We start from the raw sequence: 27,511 nt of genomic DNA on the forward strand, positions 1-27,511 counted from the left end.
TGTGTGGAAGCTACAGCCAAAGATTATGACTGTGTGTGTGTGTGTGTGTGTATCTGTTCTGAGTCAGGAATAACATGGGCCACACATAACGTGCTATGAGTTAATACCTGCATAAAGCCTCACGGTAGGAAGAGCTATACGATTTGTAAAACATAGCTAGAAAAACTCTATCTGCTGATCCTAAAACTCAGTAAGCTCCTGCCCATGAGAGGAAGAGAAAAAGTCAGAAAAGTGGATGCTCAGGCACTGGACCACGACAACTGAACAAACAAAAGAAAATACCCCTAACAAATTTGGAATAGAAGTAACATCTGTAACTTGGTAAAAAGTGTCTATAAAATGATTATATACTAAAGAATGAAATTTTAAAAGCTTTCCCATGGACATCAGAAATAAGACAACACCACAATCATTCAGCATTATAATAGAGGTCCTAGCCAAAATATAACAAGAAAAGTCATAAGTATACAGACTGGAAAGAGATGAAAAAAATTATGCGTAGATGGTAGAATTACCAATGTAGAAAAGCCAAGAGAACCTAAAGAAACATCATTAGAACTGATAATAAATTTCAGCAGGGTTGCTGGATGTTAAGAACAAAATACTAAAATCAAAAGCATTTCTACATGCTAGAAATAGTCAATTAGAAAATGTAATAAGAAAAATTACTATTAAATGTAGTAACAAAAAAAAAGCTGTCTAAAAATAACACTTTAAAAATCTTTTTTTTTCTTTATGGAGAAAATTATAAAACATTATGAAAGGACATGAAAGTCAATCTGATGAAAATGTTCTAAAACTGATTAATGGCGATGACTGCATAAGCTTATTAAATATCAAAATAATTTTTAAATTCATTTGAATTTTTAAAAACCAAAAAAAAATTCATTTGAAAAATCAAAAGTCCAAGAGTAGCCAAGAAAATCTTGAAAGAAAACAAGGGTAACTTGTCCTACCAGAGAGAGACATATCTTAAAGCTATAATAATCTCGACACTGTAGTTTTACCATATGTACAGACAAATAGGCCAATGAACAAAGTTGCCCAGAAACAGACCTGGTCACATATAAGAACTTGATATATGATAGAAGTATCATTAAAACCAGTGAGGAAAACAAGGACTATTCAATCAAAGGCATTACAACTTCTGGCTTTCTAGCTGAAAGGTAAAAGTTAGATGATGTCACATGCAAAAAAATTCCAAGCACTTTAAAGACTTAGAGTATAAAGAAACAAACTATTAAAAGAAAATATAAAAGAACATCTTTAAAACTTCCATGTTATTAAGCGTTTTTTAAATGCAAATAGCAGAAATCATAAAGGAAAAGAATGAATACATTTCATCTCAAACAAAAACTTGTATATACCAAAAGATAAAATAGCAGACTGAGAGAAGTGTATTTATAATATATATGATCTACAAAAGTGAAGGATCAGAATACATAAAGACCTATAAAATCAGTAAGAAAAAGACAATCCAAAAGAAAGATAAACAAAGGATGAAACTGAAAAGAAAATCTAAATGATTAACATAAACACCTTCTACTTTACCTGCGTCCAATGAAGTACAAATTAAAACCACAATAAGATATCAAGCATGCAAAGTTTAAAAACAAAAAATGATAGAAAGGACATGTAGAAAATAAAGTCTTATACTTTAGAGAAGAATTTGGAAACACACTGAAGATACGTAAACTCTATGATCCATCCATTTGACTTCTATTATTTCTAGAAATTTTTGCACATGGGCACTAAGGGTGTACATATAAGGGTGTAACAATCTGTATTAGTAAAAAGCTGAAATAATCTAAAATAACCACTAATATAGAACAGATTAAGTAATATGGGGTAAGTGAATAATATAAGAACAGTTACATTCCATGTTATTAAAAACTTATGGAATGGTATACACAGTAAGAAAGTACTTATGTGAATTTCAAAAACACAAAGTAATACTACTTTTGTTCATAAATATGTAGTAAAAATATAAGGTACAGTCTAACTGGATGTGCTAAAAACTAATGACAATGGTTGCTTCTGAGGAGGGATACTGGTTGCTTCTGGAGAGAGAAAGAAATGGCACTGAAGCAAGCAATGAAGTAGACTGAACAGTAATTTAAAAACTCATAGTATTCTATTTAATTTAAATAAATTTCAAAACATCAAGCAAAAATAAAATGTAGTGGTCTATTCATTCTGGGCTGGTGGGTACACAAGTATTTATTATATTATTCCCTGTAATTTAACATTTGAAACACATGCCTGATAAATGTAACTACTGTGTCACTTCCAGCGAAATCTGGAATGATGACTATAAAGAAATTTCATCCCAGAGTTCCTCAAGAATTCAGAAATGACACTTCATTTTATAGAGAAAACTGGCACCCAAGTTTTTTGTTTTCCAAGAAAGCCAACCATATGATCAGAATCCATGTTTCCATATTGATTATATGGCAAATAGTAGTTAAGTATACCCTATTTAATAATCAAGTATGAATTGTTCTGGAATGAGCAGTCAGACTACTTTAATCAAGTTTATTCCTGGCACAAAGTATATAAAAGATTAAACAAGAGTGTCTGTTGATTACATTTTAACAATTCATACTGTGCAGCTTATGTCTTGATTCAATTTTCAAAGCTCTCAGCAGAGCACACATACCAATAGCATTGTTCAGCATATATTCTTCTCTGAAGAAATCTTGAGCTACCTTCTGATTTGCCTTTCTAGCTTCTGAGATCACTACAATAAAAAAAGAAAAAAGGATTACAAATCAAAGAAAGTGTTTTCCAGTCAATATAGTCAAATAGAAAAATTTTAAATAATGTGATAGTAAGTACCAGGGGGAAAGTCTAGAATGGTTTGTTAAGGTTCTGAAGTCACCCATGCCACGGACACACTATAGTTAGCCCCAAATCCATAGTCCAATGTCAAAACTTCAAGGCAAAAATTCTTATTCAGAACTTCTTACAAAGTGTTATACTTAAATTATAAGTTATATATTGGTACAAAATGCATTTTCTTTTGACTATTTTCTGTAGCACCTAAACGAATGTTTGCTGGATACATGTTTCCTTTGGTAATATATCTTAACACAAAGTACATTATACATATACACACAAAGAAATATATGCACATGTGCATGCACACACACACAGTATATATTCCATCTAGTTAAATACTTCTGCCACATTCATTTCACCATGGAACATTTGCTGAGCATCTACCAGGTACCACGCACTGTTTTCAGTGCTGTAGATAACAAGACAGCAATATAAGACGGCTGCCCTGGAGTTCAGACTAGTAAGACAGACTACTGAGCTACACTCCTTGTGTCATGCCCACTCTAAGGTTGGGGTGCCGTGGGAATATGAGCATAAGAGATGTAATTAAAAGAAGCCTTCCCAGGGACTTCCCTGGCAGTCCAGTGGTTAGGACTCTATGCTTCCACTGCAGGGGCCACAGGTTCGATCTCTGGTCAGGGACTAAGATCCTGCATGGCACATGATGCACCCCCCAAAAAAGTAATTTTTTAAAAAAATAAAAGAAGGCTTCCCAGAAGAGAGAACTCTGAGCCAAATATGAACAACAGGTAAGGATTTCCTAAAAATGAAAAGTTCTGAAAAGTGAAAAGTTCTGAGTAGAAAAAGGAGTACCTACAAAGGCACACAGGCAAGAAAGAATAAAATCAAGAAATAAGTAGTTTTAAAAGACTAAAGGAGAATGGTAAAAGGTGAGGCTAAGAAGGTAAATGACATAGTAATATCCTTATTTATTAATATCAATGGAAATATAACCTCTCAAAGATATTGCTACAGCATACAAATGCCTGTCTTAATAAGCAGGTGCTCAGTAAGTATCTTAATAATATATAACAATCAAATGGATTCATTTCTATTGCAAGTTTCTATTATCCAGAGTTCCATAGTCCAATCTACTACACTGCTACTATAGTCAATGTCAAAACCACCATCAAACCTCTCTTCCATACACTTCAAGCTCATATGCTTTTCCTGTCTAAGTCCTATGAGAATTACCTACTAAAATACAAATTAAATATAATATATACATTTACTTCTTTTATGGGAAAGAGTTACATAAAAATTGTTGACTATAGGGCCTCCCTGGTGGCGCAGTGGTTGAGAGTCCGCCTGCGGATGCAGGGGATACGGGTTCGTGCCCCGGTCTGGGAGGATCCCATATGCCGCGGAGCGGCTGGGCCCGTGAGCCATGGCCGCTGGGCCTGCGCGTCCGGAGCCTGTGCTCCGCAGCGGGAGAGGCCACGACAGTGAGAGGCCCGCATACCGCAAAAAAAAAAAAAAAAAAAAAAAAAAAAAAAAAAAAAAAAAAAAAAAAAATTGTTGACTATTAATAGATTTTTAGACTAACTTCAGAACTCTGATACAGCTTCCTTCAAAATGTTCCAACCAAATATTGACTTTTTTTTCTTGGTTTTTTAAAAAAAAAAGGTTTGGGGAATTCCCAGGTGGTCTGGTGGTTAGGACTCAGTGCTTTCACTGCCGTGGCCCAGGTTCAGGCCCTGGTTGGGGAACTAAGATCCTGCAAGCCACATGGGGTGGCCAAATAAATAAATAAATAAATATTTTAAAAATAAAAAAAGGTTTGATATCTAGTTTTGTCATTCTGAGGCTTTCATCAATAAAACCCCTAAAACCCTCATCTATTTATTATCTTTCATCATTTCTCCCCAATACTAAATGAAAAAGAGTGTAAATTGCATTGCCTGTGGAATAAAGCTCTTTCACCTCAGAAATCTTCTGAGATTTCCTTCCAATCTTATTCTAACCAATCAGTTCTATATAAATTAAATGTTTAGTAACATCATTTAAAATTTGTTTGTCAGGGCTTCCCTGGTGGCACAGTGGTTGGGAATCCACCTGGCAATGAAGGGGACATGGGTTTGGGCCCTGGTCTAAGAAGATACCACATGCCTCAGAGCAGGTAATCCCATGTGCCACAACTACTGAGCCTGCGCTATAGAGCCCGTGAGCCACAATTACTGAAGCCCGTGAGCCTAGAGCCTGTACTCTGCAACAAGGGAAGCCACCACAATGAGGAGCCCACGCACTGCAACGAAGAGTAGCCCCCCGCTCACCACAACTAGAGAAAGTCCGTGGGCAGCACTGAAGACCCAAGACAGCCAAAAATAAAATAAATAAATTACAAAAAAAATTTTATTTTTCAGAGTGCCCACTTACTGTCTTGGACTATGATGTTTAAAAGAAACTAAATTGCGTAGAATTGAAATCTGTTGCTTATACATGTGAACTAGAATAATTCTAGAATTTTTAACGGTATTTCCAAACAGCAATGTAAAGTTAGGCCTATATGCAAAAATAGCTCACAGTCAGAAGAAGCTAAAATCAATACATAAGGCTCTGCCCATCTGTAAACTGACAAGATTAAAAGCCCAGCTCTTGAGGAAAGATGAATTCCAGGCTGAAAAACAATGTTTTAAGAATATTTAAGTAGTGGGCAAAACAAATTCAAAAACGATTCCGTTAACCAGTCAGTCGAAGCAACTGAAAATTTTAAAGTGAAATTTTAAGACTCAGTTATTTTAAATTTAATAGATATTTGAAATTGTGTCCTGAATCAAGCTTGTTTCTTCCTATTTCAAATGTAATGGTTTACATAAGATTATAAATATGGTAAATAGATCAACCTGAACATTATCATCTTAACACAATACAAAAAATATAAAAAAATAAAACACAAAGAAAAACACCATCCCAGGAACCTACCAATTCCATAAGAAATAAAACTCAAAATGTTTTCAGTATATATAAAATACTGACAACCAGTGGTAATAACATTTCTACTCTCTTTTGTCTTTAATAGTTAAATATGTACAGATTGACCTAAATAACTAGAAAGATAAGGAGAATTAACCTTTCTATTTATCTCAGCATGTTAATTTAAACACACAAAAAAAATATTGATAATATAATAGGATAAATACTACAATTAAGTGCATTCTTGCTTTGGGATCATGAACAATGGGAAAGCACAAAGTCATGGAAATATGTGAGAGCATGTCATGTTTGGAGAATGGCAAGTCACTCAACATGGCCAGGCTGTCAGGCTTATGTGATAAACTGAATTGCTTAATAACAGCTATTCTAAAATAAAAAGCAGAATCACATACCATAACTGGACATTTTGTTCAGGATGATTCAGGGAAAGAGACAAGATACCTGAAGGGCACGTATGTAGTTAAAAAAAAAAAAAACAGCTGCTATTCTCATTTTTCTATTAACTACAAGAGGTAAGTCTTTAAATGTTTTCTTTTTCTAAGTTAACCACACTAAAAATGTATTAACTGTTTAACAAAAAACAATTCTAGAAAGTAAAGCAAATTACAAAGTACCACAAAAATTTGCTAATACCTTATCAGTTTTATTGGGGGAAAAAAGCATTTAGATGAGAAGGGAAAAAAGTTTTTACCTCTGATATCACCTCCAGCACAGAAAGCCTTTCCACCAGCTCCCTTTATGATGATCAGGAAAGTTTCTGGATCTTGTTCCCACTTCTATCCAAATGTAAAAGAAGAAGGTATAAGCATATCATAATACAAACTCCTTAATGATACATCCATATGCACATAAACACATGGGTATATACAGACATATGTGGATATATACAAAGCATAGGCTTTATAAAACATATCCAGAAGAATGGATCCCAACTTATTTTCTTTTCTGACATAAATTAGAGGCTATCCCAACAAAGTTGCTAGATGAGTGCATTTTATCATCCAAGTTTGATGATGGCAACTGAAATCTTTGCCACGACAACTCTGAGACCAAGGTGAAAAAATACAGGCCTAATATATCATCAGGTTGGAAAAATAAAATAAAGAGGGGCAGAACACAAGAAGAAACTTGGAGCCTTGTGAAAGTGGAAGAGGCTGTCTTCTGGGGCAATGAACTCCCTGTCAGTAGGGGTGCTCCAGGAAAACCACTTAGGAAAGCGCTGAGGACTCTAGAAGCCATGGGGCTTGGGCACTGATCCCAGACAGTCAAGTGATTCTATGGAAGAGAATATCAGAAATATTCTCTAAGGATATACTTTCAGAAGGATCCATATGATTGCTTTAAGAAAATTACAAACCTTTAGCTGTGGATAAATCTGCCGAATCATACTAAGATTCAGTGCATTTAGGAACTTTGGTCTGTTTAGTGTTATCACTCCTGCACAACCTTTTCTTTCCAATAGGACTTCTGCTGCTGCATCTGTGTGCTTAGACATTCTCTGTGTAAACAAAGAATAACTTTAGGATAAAACTCATTAAGTTTTTGTCACAAGTCAACATCAAAACATACATTAAATGCAAATCTTTCACACAATGTTAAGGTTAGCTAATCGAATGGATAACTCAGTACATCTGACAAAGTTTTCTAAAGTTATTTGGATTCTAGATAGACAATTCCAAAGCAAACTACATATACCTCTTAAATCTCTTAATTTTTATTTCTGAGTGAATTTAGTCAACTGATTTAAAATAGAACCCAGTCCATGGGACCTCCCTGGTGGCACAGTGGTTCAGAATCCATCTGCCAATGCAGGGGACATGGGTTCGATCCCTGGTCTGGGAAGATCCCACATGCCACGGAGCAACTAAGCCTGTATGCCACAACTACTGAGCCTGTGTGCCACAACTCCTGAAGCCCGGGCGTGCCTATAACCCATGCTCTTCTACAAGTGAAGCCACCGCAATGAGAAGCCCGCACACCGCAACGAAGAGTAGGCCCCGCTCGCTACAACTAGAGAAGGCCCTTGCACAGCAACGAAGACCCAACACAGCCAAAAATTAATTAATTAATTAATTAAAAAATTTGTTTCTAAAAAAATAAAAATAAAATAGAGCCCAGTCCTAGAATTTCTTGGACTATGAAATACTCTTAAATCTTTATTACTGTATACCAAGCAATATGTTAGGTACTTGGAAATCAAAGATGAATAGAGAGGGCAAATAATTCTGACTACAGTAGTTACCAACAACTTGGGGGAAAAAAGGTGATATTTGAGCTAGGCCTTGATATATGCCAAGAAAAAGAGGGGTGAAAATCCTGGAGAGTAACACATTCTAAAACATGAACAGCGAATATTTGGAAATATTAAGATGTTAAACATGAGTGGAATAAAGGCTGATTGAGAAAATGAGTGATAGGAAAGTAGGCAGAACAAGTAGTTTAAGGCCAGATTATAGAATGAGCTTACGAAAGCATATACTTGTGAAGAAATTGTCTATACAGTTCTTAGGGCCTCATGCACCATGGTGAGTGAGGCAAGTGGCACATTTTGGAGTGGCTTATTTTGCTCCCCTTCAATACTCAGTGGTTCTACTTCCTTGATTAAACCCTTACTCATATGAAAAGTCAGATGATAGACTAAAAAGCTGTACTTTTCAGATACCTACATCATTCTAAATTTTAAAGTAAAACAGATTTCATATTATACAAACATGTTACACACAAGTATTCATAAACTTTCATCTCTCTCCATACTAAATTTCTTTTTTGCTTGAACCAAGTCAGATTTGCCAGCACCCCCCCCAAAAAAAAAACAAAAAAAGTTTCATGACTGTTTCCACTGAACAACTTTACATAAATTATCACCTAATATCAGAGACAATCCTTTAAATCTCTATTATTTGGTTTCAGCTCAGAGATGTTGAGAGCTGAAAAGATGCGTCTCCTGACCTTGTAACAAGAAAAAAAGGTGAACAGACTGAAAATTAATGGCTTTGGTGAACTCAGTCAGAGACAGGAGGTCACAGGGCAAACAGCCCCGTAATAAAATCTGGAGAGACAGGTGCCTTCAGGGAGATGCAGGACCAGTATATTTGCTTAGCTCAGGCAGAAGCCCTAAGGAAGATTAACTAGAATTTTTAATGACTTGCTAGAGGTCAAGTGTGGGCAAGTGTGATAGTATGGAGCTCCCGGGGGTGGCAGGTGTCACAGTCACGGGGGGAGCTCCCATTCTTGCTGGCTTTTCCTCCTGGAACCCAAGCAGGTTCTCCCAGGGAAGACTGGAGAAAGCTCCCCCGTGTGGTGCTGGCTGGGGGAGGGAAACAGCAGGCACAACTAAATCCTTTCCCCTCATCTTCCACACAGAACAAAAGGCTAAATCTTCAAGGGAGAGAGAGCCTTCAAAGCTGGTAGCCCAGGGTTCTGGTGGAGGCCCATCACAGTGGGGAAATGGGATGGGGGCCTATAAAATAAGACCCTTAATCCCAAGGGAGAAGCACTTCAAAACCATAGCCTACTGACCTTAGTGTTTACCAATCACAGCTGGGTAAAAGGAACAGGCGACAAAGGAAAAGGGGGGAAAAAGGCAGCCCACCCCCAGAGAAGGGACAGGAACACTTATGAGGGCCACACCCCTGGACTCTGGTTCACAGTGCCTTCCAAACATTAAGGACTAATGGGATACAACACCAAAAGCATGATCCACAAAAGAAAACATTGATAAACTGAATTTCATCAAATTTAAAACTTCTGCTCTGCAAAAGATAAAGTGAACAAAAAGACAACCCAAAATTAGAAGAAAATACTTGTCTATCACATATCTGATAAAGAATTTGCATACAAAATATACAGCTGACCCTTGAACAACACGGATTTGAACTGTGCAGCTCCACTTACACTCAAATGTTTTTCAATAGTAAATACTATAGTACTACATGATCCCCAGCTGGTTGAATCCACAGGTGCAGAGAAGGAACCTCGGTTGTAGAGGGCTGACTGTAAAATTATACTTGGATTTTTCGACTGCACAGAGAATCAGTGACCCTAACCCCCACCTTGCTCAAAGGTCAACTGTATAAAAAACTCTTAAAACTCAATAAGAAAGCAAACAACCCGATATTAAAATGGGCAAAAAAAATCTGAAGAGCTTCAAGGAAAATACAGGGATGGCAAAAAAAAACATGAAATGCTCAACATCATTTCTCATTAGGAAAATGCAAATTAAAACCACAATGAGCTACCACTACACACATATTAAAATGGCTAAAATCCAAAAACAGACAATAACGTGTTGCCAGGGATGCAGAACAATAGGAACACTTGTTCATTGTTGGTGGAATTGAAAAATGGTACAGCCACTATAGAAGATAATTTGGCAAACTTGTATAAAGTTACACATGGACTTACCATAAAACCCAGCTATCATAGCCCTAGATATTTACCCAAATGAATTAAAAACTTATGTTCACACAAAAACCTGTACACAAACAGGTGTAGCAGTTTTATTCTTACTCACTAAAACCTGAAGGCAACCAAGATGCTCTTCAACAGGGAAATGAATAAACAAACTGTGGTATATCCAAACAATGGAATACTATTCAGTGATAAGAAGGACTACGTTATCAGTTCATGCAACAACACAGATGAATCTTAAATGCGTTTTGCCAAGTGAAAGAATGCAGACGCAAAAGCCTATATATTGTGTGATTCCATTCATATGATGTTCTGTAGAAAACAAAACTATAGGGGCATAACACAGGTCAGTGATGGGGAGCGGGAGAAGTGACTGCCTACAGAGGGGAAGTACAGCAGAAGTTTTAGGGGGATGGGGCTGTTCTGCATGGACTTTGGGTGATGAATGCATGATTTATGCATCTGTCAAAACCCAAAGAAATGTACAGAGAGTGAACTTGAATGTATACAAACTATATTTATATTTTAAAAATCACCCAGTGTCAGGGGATTCCAACATGGAATGTAGACTGTGGCAAATAAATGTAACCAAACCACACACGTATGACAAGCACACTGAAGTGAGATCCTGAGGATGGTGGCAGGAAAGCTGACCTAAGTAACTTTAGAAAACAGTCATTTGACTGCAAGCTGTAAGGAAATATATAAAAAACCCTGTATGTCAACCTATGCTCTAGTTAGTAAATTTGTTCAAAACTGCTTTGCGTGTATACTGAGGTTAAGCAAGTAATGGGGACTTCCCTGGTGGTCTAGTGGTTAAGAATCCGCCTGCCAATGCAGGGGCACAGGTTCGAGCCCTGGTCTGGGAAGATCCCACATGCTGCGGAGCAACTAAGCCTGTGCGCCACAACTACTGAGCCTGTGGTCTAGAGCCCACGAGCCACAGCTACTGATGCCCGCGTGCCACAACTACTGAAGCCTGTGCACCCTAGAGCCCACGCACCACAACTACTGAGCCCACGCTCCGCAACTACTTAAGCCCATGCCCTCTAGGGCCCACATGCCGCAACTACTGAGCCCGTGTGCTGCAACTACCGAAGCCCATGCACCTAGAACCCCGTGCTCCACAACGAGAAGCCACCACAATGAGAAGCCCATGCACCACAACAAAGAGTAGCCCCCACTCGCCGCAGCTAGAGAAAGCCCACGCGCAGCAATGAAGACCCAACACGGCCAAAAATAAATAATTTTTTTTTTAAAAAGGTACATACTGTATTTTAAAAATTAAAAAAAAAAAAAAACAAGTAATGGAGGGTGGTGAGAACCAGGCTCTCACTGGTCAGGAGGAGAGTTAGAGACAAGCAAGAAGGGAAGGCTAGAATGAAGCCTGCCGTGTGGTACTGGATTAAAGTCAGAGACAGCAGTATGAACATGCTTTCTGAATATATATTAAGAGGTTATATATTAATATAACAGAGGATAAACACAGAAACACTTATTGCTATTTACGTATACATGGGACAGTAAACAGTATACAGCATATGTATTCTACTACAGATATATACGTTACTCTAGTTCTATCCCCAAGAGAAAACCCTGACACCCCAGTAGCAAGGGGCATTCCCAGACTCAGATCTTGATTTCTAAATGCAATTTTCCAATAAAGGCAACCAGAGCTCCTTGGAGAAATGGCTGATTCTAGAGCCAGAGAACATCTTCCAGTATCAGAAAGTAGCGAGGTGTTTTTAAACAATTGAAAATTAAAAGGAAAAGGTCATATCAAAGGGACACAAGAAACCAAAATGAAGGAATTCCTAGTGGCCAAAGTTGAAACAATGTGAGTAACAGAATAAATAATGTGCTGTTAGATTATAACCCAAAGAATAAAATAAATATCCACGAGTCCACACTGATATATATAACTGAATAAATCAATGGGGGAGATGAGATGATCTTACCCACAAAAGAATTCAAAATAATTTATGTAGAAATCCCCCTTCCAGGAGGTAAAGCTTAGCCCCCTCACCGTCTGACTGTGGGCTGAACTTACTGACATGCTTCCAAAGAACAGAGTAGAAAAGAGGAAAATGGTAACTTTAGAGAGGAGAAACCCAACAAACACCACCTTAACCACGTGATAAAGGTCAGCATCACCAGCTGTGTCATGAGGATGTCATGTACTCCCTAAGGCATATGTCAAAACCCACAGATACTCCCTGATATGTGATGAGAAGGGGCTTTTCCTTTGTGATATTCTCTCCAGAAACCTTTTAACTACAGGCTAGTCATCAAAAAAAAAAAAAAAAGAAAAAAGAAAGAACAACAACAAAAAACAGACACAAGCCCAGATTAGAGGCTATTCTACAGGCTACTTGGCCAGTGTTCCTCCAAACTGCCACGGTCATGAAAAATAAGGAAAGACTGATAAACTGTCAGAGACCAGAAGAAACTAAGAAGACATGACAAAGAAATGCCATGTGGTATCCTGGATTGGATTTTGGAACAGAAAATTGATGGGAAAACTGGTGAAATCCAAAAAGTATAAAGTTAATACTAATATAGCAATGTTCTTAATTTTGACAAATGTAACATGATAACTGTGTTTCTTTGCTAGGGCTATCATAACAAAGTATCACAAACTACGTTTAGGCTTAAACAGGAAGTTATTGTCTCAGTTCTGGAAGCTAGAAGTCTGAGGTCAAGGTGTCAGCAGGACCACACTCTGTCTGAAGGCGCTAGGGGAGGGTTCTGTTCCAGGCCTCTCTCCTGGCTTCTGATAATTCCTTGGCTTGTTGCAGCATAACTCCAATATTCACACGGCATTCTCTGTGTATATATGTCTCCAAATTTTCCCTTTATATAAGGATAAATTATATTGAATTACCCCAGTAATTCCTACTTCAGCACGACCTCATCTTAACTAATTACATCTGCAATGAGCTGACTGGCTGTAGGGAGAAACCATCTACCATGGGTCCTGAGGCTTCCCTGCACTTTACTGCTGTGTATTTCATGGATCTAAGGGCCTGAATCCTCTTCACCTGGGTCATTTTTCAGGACTGTATTTGCCGCGAGAAACATTGAAGAAAATGTAAAGTCTCCCCCCGGGACAGAGAGCAGGCTTGCTTACAGTGTGTTACAAACCGGCAGGTTCCCCAAATTCAGTACTGCCGTCCTGTAATGCAACCCACTGCATATGAACACATTCATTTGGGCCTTCTGTCACCCCTGTGGGACTTGGGGAGCAAGGGAACCAATACAAACCTGAAGCTCAATGCTGCTAATTGGGTAACTAATAATGACGTCCTTTGTCTCTAACTCAAGAGTTGCATATCTTTTGCCAGCATCCATGGAATAGTAACAAGCTAACTACTAACTTGTTATTGGGGTAAAATCCTATCCCAGACCCAACGTTGTCTAGCCAGACCAAAAGCCCTCCACTTGCCCCATTCCGATCATAGCCCTCACCCTCCCTTCAAAAGTAACAACTGTCTTGGTTTTTATGATAAACACAAAGTGTACATCCATAAACATCATCTACCCATTTTTTTTAAAATGGATATATCTTTCAAGTCTTTTAACATCTACAGGTTCTGCCTCCATTCCTTTCTTTTCTTCACAATTTGTTGGAAAAAACCAGGCCTTTCAACCTATAGAATTTCCTAGTACGGATTTTGCCGATTGCACACTCATGCTACCCACTTATTTTTAACAGCTGTTCATCCTTAGATATCAATTTAATCAGTCCCCTACTGATTAGCACTGGGTAATTTACAAATTTTGCTATTACAATGGATGCAGGAATATCTTTTAAGCATCGACTTTCCAGCACTTAGGTGAAGTATTTTTGCAGGACATTTACAGAGGGTCACACTTTGAGCAAAGAATATTACAGAATCTTCTGTTAAAAGCCACTAGAGGGACTACCCCGGTGGTCCAGTGGTTAAGATGCCGCGCTTCGACTGCAAGGGGCGCGGCTTCCATCCCTGGTGGGGAACTAGGACCCCTCATGCCGCCCAGCACGGCCAAAAAAAAAGCCACTAGAATGGTAAAATTAATGAACAAAGGATCTTTTTTCCCCCACCTGAAAAGTTCATGACCTTCTTAAAACCTGAAAACAACTATCGGTGCATTAATCAAAAACATTCACGCAAAAGAGCAGAAGGAAAAAAGATGAAGTCTGCAGTATTAGTGTCATTTATGTATGTTAATTAATTCTGCAGAAAAAAATCTCTTTTCCAAAAATATCACTAACTTTTAGTTAAAACCTAGAAAAGGCTTCTATGAAGAGAAATTTCTCATATTAGGAAAGATTACAGAGACTAGAGTCAGAAATTAACTTCTCATACAATCCAAATTTGGGGGTGGGGGGGTGGAATAGAAGGGGTAAGGAGAACATCCATTCAATGGATATATGTGAAGGAAACTTGCTAAAATGCATGGACACCATCAACACACAGCCCTGTGCTGAATTGAATGCATGAAGTCTGCCAAAATAATATCCCTGAGACAAAAATAACTTAGAGGACTTCCCTGGTGGTGCAGTGGTTAAGAATCCACCTGCCAATGCAGGGGACACGGGTTCGAGCCCTGATCCAGAAAGATCCCACATGCCACAGAGCAACTAAGCCCATGCGCCACAACTACTGAGCCTGCCCTCTAGACCCCATAAGCCACAACTACTGAGCCTGCCCTCTAGACCCCTTGAGCCACAACTACTGAGCCTGCGAGCCACAACTACTGAAGCCCACACACTCTAGGGCCCGTGTTCTGCAACAGAAGCCACCACAATGAGAAGCCCACACACTGCAACGAAGAGTAGCCCCCGCTCACCACAACTAGAGAAAGCCCACGCACAGCAAGGAAGACCCAACGCAGCCAAAAATAAATAAATTTTAAAAATAAATAAATAAAATAACTTAGAACATCCACTCTGCTGGAACATGGAACTATTCTGGCAAAATCCATAGTAGCAATATTTCCTAAAGTGTGCAAAGAGATGTTTATTGCAGCTATGTTGAAGGAGAAAATGGCCCATGGTCAAATAAGCTTGGGAAAAACTTAAACCAATATAAAGTTTAATTCCTATAAGACTTTTCAGTCTTTAATAGGCAAATACGCAATGTAAACTTTTAAAATACAATGAGCAGCATAGTTCTCACTTGATTAAAGAACTTTTTACTTTTCATGGAACAGCTATCTCTTGGGACTTTTATTATTCAGGCTACATTTTGGAAAACACTGTCAGAGACTTCACAAACATTGAGAGAAATGAGCCTTTCCTTTGAGGAAAATCAAGTGCGTGACACATAGCAGGTATCCAAAAAATGTTTAATAAGCTGAATGAATAATCCTTCATTCTACTAATGCAGTCCTGAGTAACACAAGCCTAAGATAAGCTTCACACTGTGGATACCCAAATCCCAATCTCAAGCACATACCTTTCACTATATGCAACATTCTCTGCCACTGAACTAAGTTACAGCTGAAAGACATACCCAGGGAAATATCCTACCTTTTGCAGAATATGATTTATTTTGACATGTCATCCATTTCCAGCCAATATTAAAGAATGTCATTAAATTTAAATTATTATAACACAAATATGACACCAAAGCACAATACAAGTACGATTCATAGAATCAAAAAACATTTAATAAATGCTGATTACTCAAGCTTCACTCAATCCTTCCTGACTTCAAATTGGGTCAGTGAATTCCTCCATATGGAAATGGTTTATAGAGAGTCTCTCAAACTGTCCTTAGCTGTGCTCTAGCTCTCACCTTCTGTGATATCATCTACTTCCCATCTTCAATTATCACCTCGAAACAGCTGGCTCAAACCTGCATCTGTACCTTTACTTTTCCAGAGGCCCAGGTCCTTATTCCAAATGCCTGCTACAATTACAGGAGTACCTACGTGGCACCCCAAACTCAACTTGTTAAAAACCAAATTTACGGGCTTCCCTGGTGGCTCAGCGGTTGAGAATCTGCCGGCCAATACAGGGGACATGGGTTCGAGCCCTGGTCTGGGAGGATCCCACATGCCGTGGAGCAACTAGGCCCGTGAGCCACAACTACTGAGCCTGTGCGTCTGGAGCCTGTGCTCCGCAACAAGAGAGGCCGCGATAGTGAGAGGCCCGCGCACCGCGATGAAGAGTGGCCCCCGCTCGCCACAACTAGAGAAAGCCCTCGCACAGAAACGAAGACCCAACACAGCAAAAATAAATAAATTAATGACTAAACTCCTACGCCCAACATCTAAAAAAAAAAAAAAAAATGAATTTACCAAGAAATTTCTCTCCAACAAATCTGTCTCTCCTCCTCTGTTCCCTATATCAGGTAATGGTATCACCATTTTCTCAGTCAACCAAGCACAAAATGTTGGTGTTGATTCCTAACTGTTCTCCTCCCCTCTCTGCCAACAACTTGAAGTAGTTACCAAATACCAGAGAAACTAGTTCTAAAATGATTGTATCCATTACTTTCTACTCTCACTGCCCTAGCCACACGGCATTATTATAATTTTCCTTTTTGGCAGATTTCCAGAATTTTTGCCAGATGGTCTATCCTTCACACTGTGTTCAGAGAAATTTTGCTAAAGCCCAATTCTAATCTTGTTAATGCCATTCAAAAATGTTCCATGACTCGCCGTTAATTTCAAAAACATCCAACTTTACTTGACATGGCCTTCAAGTCTCTCCACGTCTGATCCCAGGTAAACTCTCCAGATCCACCACTGCACAGCACTCCTTACAATGGAGACTCAGAAAGCCGAGGGTAGCCTCCATGCTCCTATCTCACAGTTCTTGCCACAGGAATAAACATATTGCGTAATAGAAAGAAAACAGATTTTGGAGTCAGATGGACTCAAACATTAGTTTTGCCACTCACTACTACACACCCTCAGACAAGCTGGTCTCAGAGCCTCAACTTCTGTGTTTACAAAATGGAGATAATAGAATCCCACTTAGTGTTACTATATGAACTCTCACTACTTCCCATCTCTACCTATTGAAACCCTAATCATGCTTCAAGGCCCAGATCAAATAGATGACGGTGCTCCAGTAAGCTTTCACTGGTTACAAAGTCGACATCAGTCAAGTTCTTTGCATATACAAAGCAAGCACTTAATGTATGTCTGTTCAAAAGGCATAGATTATAAATTGGTTGATACTGATTCTAGATCATCTGCACATACGGAATATGAACATGATTGCTGTCGTGAAATGACATGTGCAGTTTCAGTTCATGCAGTCCAACCAGTATACCTTCATACTGAAAAGAACTACTCTCTGATGGAAAAAATCTTCTCCATGTCCAGGTCAAAATTATATGGAAAAAATGAACTTCTGCATATTAAATTAAATGCTGTGTAAGGGTTTTAAACATTATGGAAAAAAGAAAAAAAAATTTTTCTATGAATATTTTTGTTGTAAAAATATGTCCAAATCAGCCTATGAATATAAAGGAGACCTCATTAATAGGTCCTACTAGCTTGCATTAGCTTGACAAACTATCTGCAGAAATGCAGAACCTTTGCCTCCTTTCCAGGTTCAGGTCCATCTAATATCTTTGAAGGGTCACAAGGAATGTCACACTATTATTACAAGTCAGTCCTATCCATTTCTCACAACGCTGCCTACAGTTCTGCCGTCAATGGCATATTCCCATCACTCCACTATGAAGTAAAAGAGGCTCTTGCTCTATTAGCTCTCTTAGAAGGGTCACAGGAGGAATTCTTGGGGTACAGCTTCTCGATGTCTGAAGCACATGTAAAAGCCAACATTGGGAGCTAGAACCATTCAGTCTTGAGGCCCTGATGAGAACCCAGTTTACCTTCCTTTCTTCAATGTGGTTTATGCCCCAGGTCACAGAGCCCCGTGGAATCTGGACTGTCATGTCTTTCTATTCCACTTGTGCACGTATCTAAATATGAATCTAAATATGAGCAGTAACATTGTTCTAAGTTCTTTTTCCAGGAAATTCCTCAGCTCCCATGTATATCAGCTGGCTAAACTAAATAAGGGTAAGATAGTCCAGTTTTCATATGCCCATCTCTGTGTAGGCTGAACTGAGAAACACTACGCAATAGTTACTTAGTGTTCACTCTGCCACAGGCTGTAGAGTGCAGTAGGTAGTCTATGGAGCCAGATAACCTGGATTCAAATCCCACCTCCTGTTTACCAGATGTGTGACACTGGGGCATACTACTTAGCCTCTCTGTCCCTTAAATTCTGATCCATTAAATAGGGATAAGACCATAATCCCTTTACCCAAACCCCTTGGGTCCAGATGCATTTCAGAATTCAGAAAATTTTCTAGATTTTGGAAAGGTAACACAGTACATTATTATATAGTATATAAAACATCCTAAGTGGAGTCTGGTTCAGTACACTGTAACCAAATGCTTTACTACTTCTGCACCAAACCATGAGTATTAAACACTAGTTAGGATATGGACAAAAAGAGTTTCAAAACTATGTTCAGATCATATTTTGCCATCAAATGCATTTACCACAAACTAACCCCAAACCAAACACAAAGTTATGATTTTGAGGTTTCAGAATTGCAGATAAAGGACCTGTAGTATCTGCTCCGTAAGACTATGAGAATCAACTGAGCTAATACTCAGAATAGCACCTGGCATAATACCATAAGTGCTGTATCAGAGTGACTTGTCCTTTTTACATGCAAGGTACTTGTCAGGCTGCATGAGGGTGTCTTTTTTTTGACAATACAACTCTTTTATTGAAAGCACTTAACAGAAACACTGTTGAGAAATGCTGAACCAAGAAATTTCTGAATTATCCTATAATAACATACTCTATAATGATATCCAGGCCATTGTTCTAATCCTTTAGGGACCACGTTCACATCTCAGTATCAGACTTTAAGTCTACTGTCTCAGAAATTTGTCCAGGGAGTAACAGATGCAGGTAAATGTTTACAAATTTTTTGTATTGTAGACTTGAATCCTAAAATATGTAAGAAGAGACACAGAGAGACTTATGCCATTACTGACATTATCACCATTTATGGGTAAAATACAATTTTTCTGACCATAGGAATGAAAACTTTTAGACTTTACGTTAATATTTTGCTCTGACATTACTGAAGTTGTTGAAATAAAAGTAAGTTGTTTGGCAAACTTATGGTTACCCGGGGGTAAGGGGGGAGGGATAGATTGGGAGATTGGGATTAACACATATACACCACTATATATAAACTAGATAAGTAATAAGGACCTACTGCATAGATGAGGGTGTCTTAGTCTGTTCAGGCAGCTATAACAAAAATACCATAGACTGGGTATCTTATACAACATTTAATTCTCACAATTCTGGAGGCTGGGAAGTCAAGATCAAGACGTCTGCAGATTCAGTGTCTGGTTAAGTCCAATTTTCCAGTTCACAGATGGCTGTCTACTCGCTGCAACCTCCCTCAGAAGGCAGAAAAGGTGAGGGATCTCTCTGGTGTCTCTTTTATAAAGGCACTGATCCCACTCATGAGAGCTCTGCCTTCCTGACCTAATCACCTCTTAAAGGCCCCACCTCCAAATATCAACACACTGGCAATTAGATTTCAACATATGAATTTCAGGGGGACACATTCAGTCTATAGCAAAGATATAGAAAAATGAATAAAAATCATTTCTTCCTTGCAGTGTGATAAACTAATACCATCTAAGCTTTGGAATGGTACTACTAGTACAATAGTAGCTAACATGTATAAAATGATTATTATATGCCAAGCACTATGCTAGATTTTTTAATGAATTATTTACTATTCATAAGCACTCTAAGATGGATACTATTACCCCATTTTTTATATATCAAAAAAGGAGGCTGAAAGAGACCAAGTAATCTGCCCAAGATTAAGTAGCGGACCCATTATTTAAACCCAGGCATTCTGACTTGAAGATCCATCCTCTTATCCATAACCTTATGCCACCTCCAACAAGTTATGAGTCAAGTTTTGACACTATAAAATTGGAAACCAAAGTGTACCAAGATCAATGAAATCTGCCGGTATTTCTCTACATCCCTAACAACAACATTTTAAATTGCACATTATAATCTAATAATGCCAGCAAAACAAAGTCCAAACTTACCAAATGCTGCAGTATGATATTAGTCCTTTTGGATGAATTAAACCTGAAACAAATGTAGAATACAATGAACACAGTAATGTGGGTAGCCATGTTTCAATGTATAAATACTACATTCCCTTTTGTTTGCTTTAGCTTCTTTGAAAAGTTATTAAAACAAAAAGTATTTTTTAAAAAAGTTTAATTCTCATTCATTGTGGTAGGAACACAAAATGGTACAGACACTTTGAAAGAAAATTTGGCAGTTTCTTACAAAACTAAACATACTCTTTTACCATATGACCCAGCAATTGCACTCCTTGGTATTTACCCAAAGTAGTTGAAAACTTATGTCCACCTACACATGTTTATGGTAGCTTTATTCATAATAGCCAAAATGTGGAAGTAACCAAGAGGTCCTTCAATAGCTGAATGGATAAACAAACTGTGGTGTATCTATACAATGAAATATTACTCAGCAATAAAAAGAAATAAGCTATCTTTCCACAATAAAAAAAAAGAGGAACCTTAAATGCACACTGCTAAGCAAAACAGTCCATCTGAAAAGGCTATATACTGTATGATTCCAACCACAGAACATTCTGAAAACTATGGAGACAGTAAAAAGATCAGTGGATATCACAGGTTTAGGGGCGGGAGGAAGAAAGGAAAGAACAAGTGGAGCACATGGGATATTTAGGGCAGTGAAACTAGTCTGTATGGTCATAATGGTAGAGACTTGTCATTATACATTTGTCAAAATTTTCTGCTAATTTTCCCTGTAAACCTAAAACTGCTTTTTTAAAGAGTTAAGGGCTTCCCTGGTGGCACAGTGGTTAAGAATCCACCTGCCAATGTAGGGGACATGGGTTCAAGCCCTGGTCCAGGAAGATCTCACATTCCGCAGAGCAACTAAGCCCGTGTGCCACAAAAACTGAGCCTGCGCTCTAGAACCTGTAAGCCACAACTACTGAAACCTGTGCACCTAGAGCCTGTGCTCCACAACAAGAGAAGCCACCGCAATGAGAAGCCCGTGCACCACAACGAAGAGTAGCCCCTGCTCGCCTCAAGTAGAGAAAGCCCACGTGGAGCAATGAAGACCCAACGCAGCCAAAAATAAAATAAATTTATTAAAAAAAATAAAAATAAGAAAAGTTAAAGAAAACTGCTAATTTAAAAAAAGTTTGATAAGGATGCAACAGGCATTCTCAGATATTGCTGTGAGACATATAAATTGGTATTGCCTTTCCAGTAGGCAAGCTGGAAATACGGACCCACAACCTTTAAAATGATCATACCCATAGACCTAGTAATTTCACAGGCATTTGTATTAAGGAAACCTCAGACACGATCAAAGTTTGATTTACAAAGATGTCTGCAACAATTATTTACATAAGGAAAAAACTGGAAACAAAGTATCTAACAATATAGTAATATTTTTAAAACTGTCATCTCTACAAAACCATTACATAGCCAAGAAAAATATGTATTTAAAAATATTTAAATAATAGTTATGACATAGAAAAATAGTCATGACAGAAGTTACGAAAAGAAAACTGGCGGGCTTCCCTGGTGGCACAGTGGTTGAGAGTCCGCCTGCCGATGCAGGGGACACAGGTTCGTGCCCCAGTCCGGGAAGATCCCACATACCGCGGAGCGGCTGGGCCCGTGAGCCATGGCCGCTGGGCCTGCGCGTCTGGAGCCTGTGCTCCCCAACGGGAGAGGCCACAACAGTGAGAGGCCCGCATACTGCAAAAAAAAAAAAAAAAGAAAGAAAACTGGTTACAAAACAAATACAATACAACTCTAAGTCTGTTATTTTAAAAGTGTTTGCTAGGCTAGGAATACAAAGCTTAAGATACAACTTAGCAAAAGTGATCAATAATAACAGAAGTAAGAATGGTGGAGGGTGGGGGAAACTGGGAAGGGGCATGAGGAAACATGGAGTGTTGGAAGTTGTCTCTATCATGATGGTTACAGGACTGTTCACATATATAAAAGTTTGCTATAGACTTCAGAATATAGTACATTTAAGTACTTCGTGTATTGATACTTTCTAATTAAAAGTAAAAGCAAAGCAACATGGGGGAGGGTAGTGACTGGAGAGGGCATAAAGAGGGCTCCTGGATGCTGGTACTATCTTGTTTCTTGATCCAGGTGCCACTGAAATGAGTATGTTCATGAAAATCCATCAAATTGTATCTTTAAGCTTTGGGTCTTTTAAAAAGTCCCCCAAAAGTCATCGTTCTTGCCTTTGAGAAACTCAAAAGTTTAGTGAGAGAGATGCATATAAAAATACCATAATTAGGAAGATACAGGCATCTCCTGCTTTTCAAAAGTTCGCTTGGGCTTCCCTGGTGGTGCAGTGGTTGAGAGTCCGCCTGCCGATGCAGGGGACACGGGTTCGTGCGCCAGTCCAGGAAGATCCCATATGCCGCGGAGCGGCTGGGCCCGTGAGCCATGGCCGCTGAGTCTGTGTGTCTGGAGCCTGTGCTCCGCAACGGGAGAGGCCACAACAGTGAGAAGCCCGTGTACCGCAAAAAAAAAAAAAAAAAAGTTTGCTTTACACCACTTTGCTTTTTCCAAAGACCTACATTGGCACCTGTTTTCACTAATCCAAAGAAATCCAAAGAGGATTATCACTTTTATGAAAACAGGTGAAGAGCAAAAAGAGCGTTCAGTGTTTGTTCTGAAGCGAGATGTTATAGAGGCAGCATGCACCCCGAGCAGTGAGAGTGGCACCACTGAGCTCCTTCCGCAGGAACTGCATTCTGCCTCTCAGTACCAAGTGACCAAAGACTTGAACTGTGGGAGCCTCTGTGCTTTATCTCAATTTGTTTTGTACATCTATTAGCAAGATGTGTCATAAGATAACTGCTTCTTTACACCATTTTGGCTTATGCGAGGTTTCACAGAAATGCTCTACTTTCGGAAAGCAGGGGAAACCTGTACTGGGATACAAGAAGTGAGATTTAAGATATACGGAGAGGGCTTCCCTGGTGGCACAGTGGTTGAGAGTCCGCCTGCCGATGCAGAGGACACGGGTTCGTGCCCCGATCCGGGAAGATCCCACATGCCATGGAGCGGCTAGGCCCGTGAGCCACGGCCGCTGAGCCTGAGTGCCCCAAGCCTGTGCTCCGCAACAGGAGAGGCCACAACACTGAGACGCCCGCGTACCGCAAAAAAAAAAAAAAAGATATATGGAGAGGTCAAAGCTGAGATCAGTAGTAGCAGCAGCAGCCTGACAGGAGCTGTGCATATGCAAAGACACAGATACTATCTGATGGACTTGATAAATTGCCAATTTATTAATTTTTCAAGGATACCTTGAGATTATTTGAAGGGCAAAAGTTCAGCTGAGACATTAAGAAAAAGGGCAATATGACCATTGTTACCACTTGTAACCACATTCTAGTTGACTGAATTCATAAAAATATTTGTAATCTAACTTACTTTTCAGAATTTGTATTACTTTCATTTTCTATTACATTCAAATTGAATACTACTACAAAAAAAGAGGAAAATCACCCATTTAAGTCAGTCACACTTCACATTCCTGGACTAGCGTATTTTGAATTTGCCTTACCACAAGTAAAATATTCTTATCCTAAGCCAGTAATTCCACAACTAGTCAGCACAGTAGAATCACTTGGGACTACTGTAAACATTCCAAAGCCCCAGTCACATCCAAGACCAATTATCAAACTCTGGAGATGGGACACAGACATAGATATTTTGTTTGAAGCTCCCCAAAAGATTCCAAAGTTCAGAGAAGTTGTCATTAAAATCAATACTTTATAAAAATTAACCTGGGGGGCTTCCCTGGTGGTCCAGTGGTTAAGGCTTCGCCTTCCAAAGCAGCGGGTGTGGGTTCAATCCTTGGTCAGGGAGCTAAGATCCCACATGCTTCTCGGCCAAAAAACCAAAACATAAAACGGAAGCAATACTGTAACAAATTCAATAAAGACTTTAAAAATGGTCCACTTCTGGGCTTCCCTGGTGGTGCAGTGGTTGAGAGCCCGCCTGCCAATGCAGGGGACACGGGTTCATGCCCTGGTCCAGGAAGATCCCACATGTCGCGGAGCGGCTGGGCCCGTGAGCCATGGCCGCTGAGCCTGCACGTCCGGAGCCTGTGCTCCGCAACGGGAGAGGCCACAACAGTGAGAGGCCCGCGTACCACAAAAAATAATAATAATAAAATAAAAATAAATAAAATAAAAATCAAACACATTAAAAAAAAAAAAAAATGGTCCACTTCAAAAAAAAAAAAAAATTAACCTGAAGTGACAGATCCTTATTTAGGGGTATTTTTAAAATAGAGATTTCATATAGAGTTCTAAAATCTGAACTATACTTACCCTAAAGCACCACTTCTCAAATTTTTTTCAACTTAACTCAAAAAATTTCCAAAAAGAAAAATTAAGTATCAAAAAACTTAAGCACTAATTTCTTTAGATCCAGAATAACTTTGAATTCCTTAATGGCCAATACCCAAATGCCAGTTCAAGGCTAATGAGGATGCTGCCAGATTGGCAGGTTTTATTTAACAGTTTAAGTACTACCTGCAGCATAAAGAATAAACAAAGAGAAACACAAGGCCTGGCTTCAAGTCCCAGTTTTATATATGAGATAGAATTCTATTTCACTCAGAGAAAGTTAATGTAAACCTACCAAACGCAAGTTTGAACCACTGTGTATGGCATTTACAGGTCAAAAAAAATCTCTGGACCAGTTACCATAAAGCAAAATAGAAACAAACCTAAGCACAGCTAAGTTCCCTGCCAGATTCTATACAATCATATTACTTCTATATGTTCCAATTTATACTCAGCTATTATTTAAAATCTGGTATTAACTTTTATATCTCAGAAATGTATTTGCATGTTCAGAGTCTCCAAGTAATTCTGAATTTATGGTCTCTTTCCTTCCTTTTGACTCCCAAAGTGCCATCTGGTGGAAGGGAAGAGACATGCACATTCCAGCTACTACTAATTTACTAATTCACTTTATCAGGCTTATTTCCTTCAAGTGATGGTCAACTTGGCTGCTAGCAGCAGTTGTTCTGAAAGTGTGGTCCCTGGACCTACACAATCAGTTTACCTGGGAACCTGTCAGAAATGCAAATGCTTCGCCCCATTCCACACCTACTGAATCAGACACTGTGGGGTAAGGCTCATAAATCTATTTTTAACAAACCCTCCAGGTGATCCTCATACATGCTAAAGTTAAAAACGACTGTCTTAGAAGGATGAGGACCTTATCGTTTAGAAGATTTTTGATTATCCAATAAAGCACACATGGGCTTACAAAATTAACTTCATGAAACTGTTTAAGATGACGATATAATAAAAATAGTACTTAATGAAGATTATTAGAGCAGAACTAGGCATGGTAGAATGTGAATAGAACAGAAAATCAAGTCCAAGGCCAAGTAACTCAGGCATGAACTGATGAACACCAGCTGTGGAAACAAGGCAATGATTTACTGAGCTATTATGAAGTAAAAACTCATGGAAAAGAAAAAGAATTATGCCAAAAACGACTACAGGATTTCATGCCAGGAGAGCTAGGAGAAATAGGTACTGAAAAGCTTGGGAAGGAAACTAGCTGGTTTGTAGGATGAAATATGAATTCCATTTTGAATTTGAGGTTGTAATGACCTAAGTAGAAATATTCAACAGTGAGTGGAGAAGAAAGACTGGAGTTTGAAAGAAATGTTAGAACTTTCAGGAAGTCACATGTGTAGACAATCACTGAGGCCTAAGAACCTCTAAGCTCTCTATGAGGAATAAGTGAGAAAGCTACAGCTGAAAACTATGGCCTGAAGGCTGCTTGAGCCTACAAACTGGGGCCTAATCTTTGAAACCCAGGCTGGGAACTTTTTATTTAATTCCATAGGTAGGAGGACACCTCTAAGAGCTTTTGAGCAGAGGAATGGAAGGCACTGAAGTAAACTTCAGCAAGATTAGTTTAGCAGTCATGTGCAGAACCTATTCAAATTGGGAAGAGATAAGTCCATTAATCAAGTTTCTGCAAAAAGAACAAGTGATAAATGAGAGGATTGTTCAAATTCGAATCAGCTGGAAGAGAGAAGGATTGGGAGTGTGGGAGAACTGAGATAACTTTAGGAATCTAGAAGAATAGATAGTGCTATGAAGTTGAAAGTGCAGAGGAGGCATAAAGGTTGCACTTACGTGCAAATGTATATTTGAGGTGCAAAAGAGACATTCAGGTGGTTGTGACTAGTACTAGAGCTCAGGATAAATCAAGGTTAGACATACAAATTTGAGAGCTATCTTCAGAGAGGTACTTTACTGGGGAACTACAATAACAGAAAATTCCAAGGGCTGTATTGGCACTAGGGCAAGATAAGTAGTGGAGAATGGTAGTAGGAAAGCAAGACAGTGCCATAAAAGCCAAGGGAAGCCAGGGTTCAAGGACTGCCCAACAATGTCAACCACAGCACAGGGACCCTAGTTCCTCTCAGAAAACGGTGGCACCCTATTCCTTAGTACATTTGTAATTAGGCTGTTAAGACTGGATGATACTGGCCTCAGGTCTCTGCTTTGCCAGGGTAATACCCACTCCAGGGCTGGCCCTGGAAAAGGCATCTCTGACCAAAGCCCCCAAACCAGTCCAGGACTCGCCTAATCAGTCTGCACCTTGCAACTGGGCGTGCAAAGCCAATCTGAACTCTGGGAATGACAGATTCTTTCCCAAGTCAGTTAATTTTGTTAACAAACATGTGTTCCCAATTTGTTTCTCCATTAATTCGGTATTTGCTCACAGCTTCAAAAAAGCATCAGCTGTGATTATATGTACCGATTTTCTTTATATCTGCCAAGTTCCTTCTGTGAGCTGGTTAGAGGCACAAAGACAACTAATTTCAAGGTATTAAAAAAAAAAAAAAAAACAAGAAGGAAAGCAACTCTTAGATTTTTCTTCAAATACTGAATACCAGGTGCATGGATACAAGGTTAAAACAACTAGACACATTGCCCTAAAGCTGAAAGTATTCTTAAATCAAAAACCACTCCCTGGGCTTCCCTGGTGGCGCAGTGGTTGAGAGTCCGCCTGCCGATGCAGGGGACACGGGTTCGTGCCCCGGTTCGGGAAGATCCCACATGCTGTGGAGCGGCTGGGCCCGTGAGCCATGGCCGCTGAGCCTGGCGTCCGGAGCCTGTGCTCCACAAGGGGAGAGGCCACAACAGTGAGAGGCCCACATACAGCCAAAAAA

General features: G+C 39.1%; 1 protein-coding gene across 2 annotated transcripts in view; it reads right to left on the reverse strand.

The window, feature by feature from the left end:
• Window positions 1–27,511, reverse strand: part of HIBCH (3-hydroxyisobutyryl-CoA hydrolase) — a 92,282-nt gene that overhangs the window by 63,689 nt on the left and 1,082 nt on the right. For both annotated transcript variants that reach the window (XM_081241912.1, XM_081241913.1), the window contains exons 2-5: window positions 20,299–20,341; window positions 7,133–7,273; window positions 6,467–6,551; window positions 2,660–2,740 (exon numbers count right to left, since the gene is read on the reverse strand). In XM_081241912.1, the coding sequence (XP_081098038.1) occupies window positions 2,660–2,740; window positions 6,467–6,551; window positions 7,133–7,273; window positions 20,299–20,341 (350 nt within the window). The remainder of the gene's footprint in view (window positions 1–2,659; window positions 2,741–6,466; window positions 6,552–7,132; window positions 7,274–20,298; window positions 20,342–27,511) is intronic.

Source organism: Mesoplodon bidens (genome assembly GCF_964165515.1).
Source record: "Mesoplodon bidens genome assembly, chromosome: 8".
In the NCBI taxonomy this organism is placed as follows: domain Eukaryota; kingdom Metazoa; phylum Chordata; class Mammalia; order Artiodactyla; family Ziphiidae; genus Mesoplodon; species Mesoplodon bidens.